At 47.5% G+C, this 7,234-nt stretch overlaps 1 protein-coding gene across 1 annotated transcript in view; it reads left to right on the top strand.

Annotated features, from left to right (window-relative positions):
• RBM5 (RNA binding motif protein 5) overlaps nucleotides 1-5,582 on the top strand; it is a 38,505-nt gene extending 32,923 nt beyond the window's left edge. The window contains exons 18-25 of the mRNA XM_011993309.1: nucleotides 1-163; nucleotides 573-722; nucleotides 803-874; nucleotides 2,036-2,215; nucleotides 2,517-2,591; nucleotides 3,687-3,784; nucleotides 3,863-3,992; nucleotides 4,942-5,582. Of these exons, the coding sequence (XP_011848699.1) occupies nucleotides 1-163; nucleotides 573-722; nucleotides 803-874; nucleotides 2,036-2,215; nucleotides 2,517-2,591; nucleotides 3,687-3,784; nucleotides 3,863-3,992; nucleotides 4,942-5,067 (994 nt within the window). The 3' untranslated portion in view covers nucleotides 5,068-5,582. The remainder of the gene's footprint in view (nucleotides 164-572; nucleotides 723-802; nucleotides 875-2,035; nucleotides 2,216-2,516; nucleotides 2,592-3,686; nucleotides 3,785-3,862; nucleotides 3,993-4,941) is intronic.
• The last annotated feature ends 1,652 nt before the right edge of the window (nucleotides 5,583-7,234 follow it).

Here is a 7,234-nt window from a genome sequence, read left to right as displayed (position 1 = left end):
GTACTACTATAATTCCTTAACCCAGCAGTACCTTTACTGGGATGGGGAGAAAGAGACCTACGTGCCAGCTGCAGAGTCTAGCTCCCACCAGCAGACGGGCCTGCCTCCTGCAAAAGAGGGGAAAGAGAAGAAGGAGAAACCCAAGAGCAAAACAGCCCAGCAGGTCAGAACATGACCCATATTTCTCTCATTGAGGTACTGGGCTGAACTCTTGGTTTGGGGGTTGTAGCATTTATGTCAGTATTATTTGGATTCTTAAAAATTGGGCTCTATGTTTTACTCATACTAAGTTCTTAGAGCATTTTGCAGTTTTTTATTGTTACCATATCTCGACTGTCAGTTAACCTGTGTACTTAGGGAAAAAAGCCCTGGAAATCTCAAAGCTTTTCAAGCAGTATTTATGAATGACTTTGGTTATATGTGATAGCATCTAATGGAAATATTTGTAGGTGGAAGTAAGAGTAAAAGGGGTTTGTTACAGGGCATATAGTTGAGATAAGATCCTTAATGGCTCGTTCTCATGGCACAGGGAACTAAATGTGTTTTCGTTGGTGTTTGTTGTTTGACGTTAGATCGCCAAAGACATGGAACGCTGGGCTAAGAGTTTGAATAAGCAGAAAGAAAACTTTAAAAATAGCTTTCAGCCTGTCAATTCCTTGAGGGAAGAAGAAAGGAGAGAATCTGCTGCAGCAGACGCTGGTTTTGCTCTCTTTGAGAAGAAGGTAATAGCAGGCATGGCCAGTATGTCATGATGGGAACTTACCTAAAACTTGAGGCTCATGGCTTGTCCTCTGTTTCCCAGGGAGCCTTAGCTGAAAGGCAGCAGCTCATCCCAGAATTGGTGCGAAATGGAGATGAGGAGAATCCCCTCAAAGTAAGGGAGTACCACCAGTGTTTTAAAGACCCTATCTGTGGTTTGTGTTTCACTTTAAGGCTCAGCTGCATCTTGGCTAATGTGATTCCTACTTAAAACTGAATGTGATCTCTGTTGGTGGGTATTGGAGCAGTTTCCGCACATAGATTCCATGTTCGGGGCTTTGTTTTCTGTGACAGCAGATGAGATGGAGCGACAAAAGAAGCTTCAATTCCTAAGCTCAGTTAATTAAGTTTCATTGCATCTGTGAGTAGAGAGTTTTAATGGTCTGGAAAGAGAAAATTAAGACAAGAAAAAGCTTGTTTTACTAGATAGATACCGGTCTGGGTGGGCCATTATTCTGATATGTTGTATTTGGGATTTTTATGTGTGGTCAGTGGTTTGAAAATAGTCACTCAGTCTAGGCAACATTGCAAGACTTTGTCTCTACTAAAAATTAGAAACAAATTAGCTGGGTGTGGTGGCATGCATCTGTAATCCTAGCTACTTGGGAGGCTGAGGTAAGAGAATTGCTTGAGCCCAGGTGATCAAGGCTGCAGTGAGCCACTGCACTTTTGGGGGATCATACCATTGCACTCCAGCCTGGGCAGTGAGCAAGACCTTGTCTCATTTTAAAAAAGAGGCTGGGCGTGGTGGCTCACACCTGTGATCCCAGCACTTTGGGAGGCCAAGGCAGGCGGATCATTTGAGGTCAGGAGCTTGAAACCAGCCTGACCAACGTGGTGAAACCCCATCTCTACTAAAAATGCAAAAAATTAGCCAGGGGTGGTGGCAGGCGCCTGTAATCCCAGCTACTTGGGAGGCTGAGACACTTGAATCACTTGAACTTGGGAGATGGAGGTTGTAGTGAGCCGAGATTACGCCACTGCACTCCAGCCTGGGCAAAAGAGCGAGACTCCATCTCAAAAGAAAAAGAAGGTAGTCACCCAGGAATCCATTTCTTGGGCTCCAAGAAGGTTGGTACCAAGAGGCTGTCAGGCCTAGCACTTAAGGACCTGACTACTACATGCGGTTGACAAAATGTGATTCACTACTAAAGCGTGACATACAGTAATGAGGATTTGCTAACATTTCGGATGAGGCATTACTTTATCCAGGTACATAGCCATCGCCATCTTCCTACTGTGCATTTCCAGTGACCTGCCTTCCTTTTGTCCCCAGAGGGGTCTGGTTGCTGCTTACAGTGGTGACAGTGACAATGAGGAGGAGCTGGTGGAAAGACTTGAGAGTGAGGAAGAGAAGCTAGCTGACTGGAAGAAGATGGCCTGTCTGCTCTGCCGGCGCCAGTTCCCGAACAAAGATGCCCTAGTTAGGCACCAGCAACTCTCAGACCTTCACAAGGTGGCCATGCTTCTCTGAGCTGATCTGAGGGGGGCGAGAGGAGGCAGTGAGACAGTTTGAGTGCCCTAACAGTCCTGATGGTTCCAAATATACTTGCTGTCTAATGACGGCCTTACAGAAAGCTGTTCCCGATGACGGTGAAGGGAGTCTGGCAGCTCCACACACATCAGACTATAGTTTTTATGTGATTGTGTATTGTTTGGGCTTTGGCTTTTAAAATACAGTAGATGTTACTAATGTTATGACATTTCAAATTAAGATGATCTGAGTCCTTACTGTGTCTTTCAAATCTTTTATATAGCAAAACATGGATATCTACCGACGATCCAGGCTGAGCGAGCAGGAGCTGGAAGCCTTGGAGCTAAGGGAGAGAGAGGTGAATGGGAAACTGCCACAAGAAAGAGGATATTGGGATAATCGCCTTTAGGTTTTATTTGTAGCCTTTAGTTCCAGATCCCAAGGGGAGGGTAGAAGGATTTGTCACACCCTTGTCATCTGACCATTGTAGTTCATACAGCCTAGACCCAGGGTCTGTGTGCTTTGTGCACCTCACATTGTCCCTTCATCATAAGGGTTCACAAGGCAGAAGCACACTGCTGAGACTGCTCACAAGTCTTGAATGCCAGAGCTTGCTGCTTCAATACACTGGATTTTTTTTATGGAGACAGTGGTCTAGTTTGGCCTGGCTGGAGAAGCCTTCATGGGCAATGAAGGGGGCTTCAAATTAATCCCAAGAGACAGCAGGACATGAGGTTATTGCAGGTGATATGAAAGGAAGGGTGGGCAGGGCATGGTGAGCAGATCTGGGAACAAAGGCAAGAGTGAAGCCTGTGACATAGTAGTGGGCAAGTAGTTAGTGCTGGTGGTTGGGGCAGGTTGGCGGCCATGTGGGCAGGGATTTAAATGCAAATACAGTCCTGTGGGTTAGAAATGAGCAAGTGGGTTAGAAATCTCCCACCCCGAGATAATTCTGACGTGTCTGTAGTTAAGGCTTTTGCTTTTCTTCTCCCCCCATCCTTCCCACCCTGTTATCTATGATTCCACCTCCCCAGGGACTACTGAACAGGTCTCTGGAAGCCTCCTTGATGTTGGAGATAAGCCTTTCCAAATGTTGGAGGTATACCTGTCCAAATGCTGAGGAGAACGGGCAGTTCTGCCTTCCTCTTCGCAGGCTGTACCCACTGCCCAGTGGGCTGGTTGAAGAGCTTGACAGAGGGTGGCTAATTAAATAAAACTGCTTGTTGGAGACATAGTTCTGCCCCTGGTTCCGCACAATTCATATCTACAAATTTAACATTTTAGATACGACTAGGTATGATGAGGGGAACAAGGGAATTTGGTATTTCAGAGCAGTCTAAAAAAAGCATTCTCCAGACTTAAAAATACTTGAGGGGATAGTTTTGAATAGGTGCATTAGACAGTTACAGGTTGAGGTCTGTGAACATTTCCAGCAGTGTTTTTTCTCCCATAGATGAAATACCGAGACCGAGCTGCAGAAAGACGGGAGAAGTACGGCATTCCAGAACCTCCAGAGCCCAAGCGCAAGAAGCAGTTTGATGCTGGCACTGTGTATGTGATGTGCACATTTTCCAGTTCGTAAGCTGGGGCCCTGGCTGTTTTAAGTAACTGTGTGTTTGCCACTGGCAGGAATTACGAGCAACCCACCAAAGATGGCATTGACCACAGTAACATTGGCAACAAGATGCTGCAGGCCATGGGCTGGCGGGAAGGCTCTGGCTTGGGACGAAAGTGCCAAGGCATTACAGCTCCCATTGAGGTAAGCAGTAGGGTCAGGCCTTGATGTTTGCCACGCTTACAGGCTGGTTCCAGAGAGGAGATCAGAGCACTCATAGAGCCTGGGACCCAGGAGCAGCTTTACCTTAGCATGAAGGGGCAGATTACAGGCATGAGCTCACACCTGTAATCCCAGCACTTTGGGAGAGCAAGGCAGATACATTGAGCCCAGGAGTTTGAGACCAGCCTGGGCAACACGGTGAAACCCCGTCTCTACTAAAATACAAAAAATTAGCTGGACGTGGCATCGTTTACCTGTAATTCTAGCTACTCAGGAGGCTGAGGCAGGAGAATTGCTTGAACCTGGCAGGAGGAGGTTGCAGTGAGGCGAGATCATGCCACTGCACTCCAGCCTGGGCAACAGCGAGAGTGTCTCAAAAAAAAAAAAAAGAAAATTTAGTAGGGTTTTCACCCATGATAAGAAATCTTTAAATTGATCAGAGCCCACATTGAGGCATCATATCCTGGGGTCAGAGGCCCCTACCCACTGGCTTTCTAGGCAGGAGCTCCACCCGTAATTGCCCCTGCTCTGTCCTGGGAGCACAGCTTAGGTCAGACTCTTGTAGACCATGTGCATCCTGTTTATGTGAGTTCTGCTGACATCGAGCTGTCCTGTGTAATCTGTGCCTATAATTACCAGGCCTTTCCCACGCTTCAGAGGAGTACTTTGGGGCCCTTTCCTAGGCATGGATGCTTGCTGAGCAAGCATTGAGGGGTGGGTGATTTGCTTCATCTGCCTGTGTTCCGTAGCCCGTTTTATTCCTCCAGTCCTTAAACTTGCTCCTGGTCTCTTCTGGAGAAATCCTTGTCTTCATATAGTTTCCTCTCTTCTGTCTCCTGGTGGGTGGTCCTGCTGGGTAAGGAGTGGGCATGGTGAGAGGTGGAGCAGCCCATACCCCACCTGCCAGCTGACAGTCTCTGTGCTTCCCTAGGCTCAAGTTCGGCTAAAGGGAGCTGGCCTAGGAGCCAAAGGCAGCGCGTATGGTTTGTCGGGTGCCGATTCCTACAAAGATGCTGTCCGGAAAGCCATGTTTGCCCGGTTCACTGAGATGGAGTGAGAGAGAGAGAGAGAGAGAGAGAGATGACAAGGAGCACAAGAAGTGGTCCATCTTCTCCTGGATTCGCTCTTACCGCCTGTCTCTTTAAGGGCATGCCTTGTGCTATTAATAGATCTTAGGGTGAACCACTTCATTCTGCAGGGTTCTCCCTCCCACCTTAAAAAAGTTCCCCTTATGTGGGTTGTCTGGTGAATGGCCTTCCTTCCTGCCAGAGGGCTTGTGAACAGACCTGAGAGGACAGTGGGTTTTTTATACTTCAGTGTACATAGTGTAATGTAGCGTGTTTACATGTGTAGCCTATGTTGTGGTCCATCAGCCCCTCACATTCCTAGGGGTTTGAGATGCTATAGGTGGTATGTGACACCAAAGCCACCTCTGTCATTTGTTGTGATGTCTTTTCTTGGCAAAAGCCTTGTGTATATTTGTATATTACACATTTGTACAGAATTTTGGAAGATTTTCAGTCTAGTTGCCAAATCTGGCTCCTTTACAAAAGAAATACCTTGAGAAATGGGTGTCCTGTGTCTCTTTATTCTTGGGTGGATAGGTGGGTCAAGCATGTCTGAGCCAGTCAAGCCTGGTGATGAAATCAGTTTATTTCTTTCCCCCATTCAGGTTCAGATTTATTTATTTTTTTTTTATTTATTTATTTTTTTTAAGGCAGGGTTGGCCAGGCGTGGTGGTTCACGCCTATAATCCCATCACTTTGGGAGGCCGAGGCGGGTGGATTGCCTGAAGTCCAGGAGTTTGAGATCAGTCTGGCCAACATGGTGAAACCCCATCTCTACCAAAAATACAAAAAAATTAGATGTGTTGGCGTGCGCCTATAATCCCAGCTACTAGGGAGACTGCAGCCTCGACCTTCCAGGCTCAAGCGATCCTCCCGCTTTAGTGTTCCAAGTAGCTGGGGCTACAAGCACACACCACCGTGCAGGCTAATTTTTTAATTTTTTGCAGAGATGGGGCCTCACTCTGTTGCCCAGGCTGGTCTTGACATGTTCAGATTTTTAAGTTCAAGAGTTTAACATGTTTTAGCCAGGCAGTGGATCACTCCTGTAATCCCAGCACTTTGGAAGGCTGAGGCGGGCGGATCACCTGAGGTTGGGAATTCAAGACCACCCTGACCAACATGGAGAAACCCCATCTCTACTAACAATACAAAATTAGCTGGGTGTGGCGGCCTGTAATCCCAGCTGCTCGGGAGGCTGAGGCAGGAGAATCACTTGAACCCAGGAGGCAGAGGTTGCGGTGAGCTGGAGATCGCGCCGTTGCTCTCTAGCCTGGGCAACAAGAGTGAAACTCCATCTCAAAAAAATAAATAAATAAAAAAGTTTAACATGTTTTAAAACTCTTCATGGAAATCATGGAAACAGTAGCTTTTCTGCTAAGACCAAAGTGACCATGAGTGCTTGTGCCTCTCCAGTTTGCACAGACTTCATTCCACACATGCTGGAGTGTAGAGTTGTCACTGCTCTGCTCTGCAGGGCAGATCCCCCCTGCTTTTGGCCATGATACAAATGATAGCTGGTCCACCTTCTGCTGCGATGGAGGACCTGAGGAGGTCATCTCCCCCCTGGCAGTACTCCACTCCATCTTCTCAGCTGCTAAGGAGGTCCTGGGGGCATTGCAGAGTTTTCTGTTTTGAGTGGGTATTTCCTCCTCAGCACTCCTTCACAGGCCAGAGAATATCATTTTGACCCAGAAGACCATGCCTGACCAGGTCAGGAAGTGTGCCTGGATCTCAGGCTGTTCTTGGGACCAGGTGATGTGATGGGGTGCTCACATTGCCCATCTGGCCAAACTGAGTGCTTTAGCTCCACAGATTGGGCATGCAGTTAGGGTGGCCTTTTCTCTGCAGTTTGCTTTTGAAGCTAGACTTGCTTTTGTGGATGGTCACGTTTTCCTCTTTTCAGGCAGGGCCTTAAGAAATAGAAAATATTCAGGAGGTCCTTACCCTGGCCTGTAGGGTAGTGCCTTGGAGAAGCTGAGCCTAATCACAGCTCTGGCTAGGGAGAGGTGGAGGCAAATGCAGAATCCCCAAGCCTGGGTTTCTGCAGAGGAAGGCTTGGGAACCTCACACATGAGGGCCCAAGCTCCCAGAGCTGGGGTGGAGAGTGTGTCACAGATCTAGTCTACCAAAGTTGGATAAGAAACTGGCCTCATCTCC

Source organism: Mandrillus leucophaeus, unplaced genomic scaffold, assembly GCF_000951045.1.
Source record: "Mandrillus leucophaeus isolate KB7577 unplaced genomic scaffold, Mleu.le_1.0 Scaffold429, whole genome shotgun sequence".
NCBI classification, from domain to species: domain Eukaryota; kingdom Metazoa; phylum Chordata; class Mammalia; order Primates; family Cercopithecidae; genus Mandrillus; species Mandrillus leucophaeus.
The sequence above is the reverse complement of the archived record's forward strand: the minus strand, read 5'-3'. Positions and strand labels throughout refer to the sequence as shown.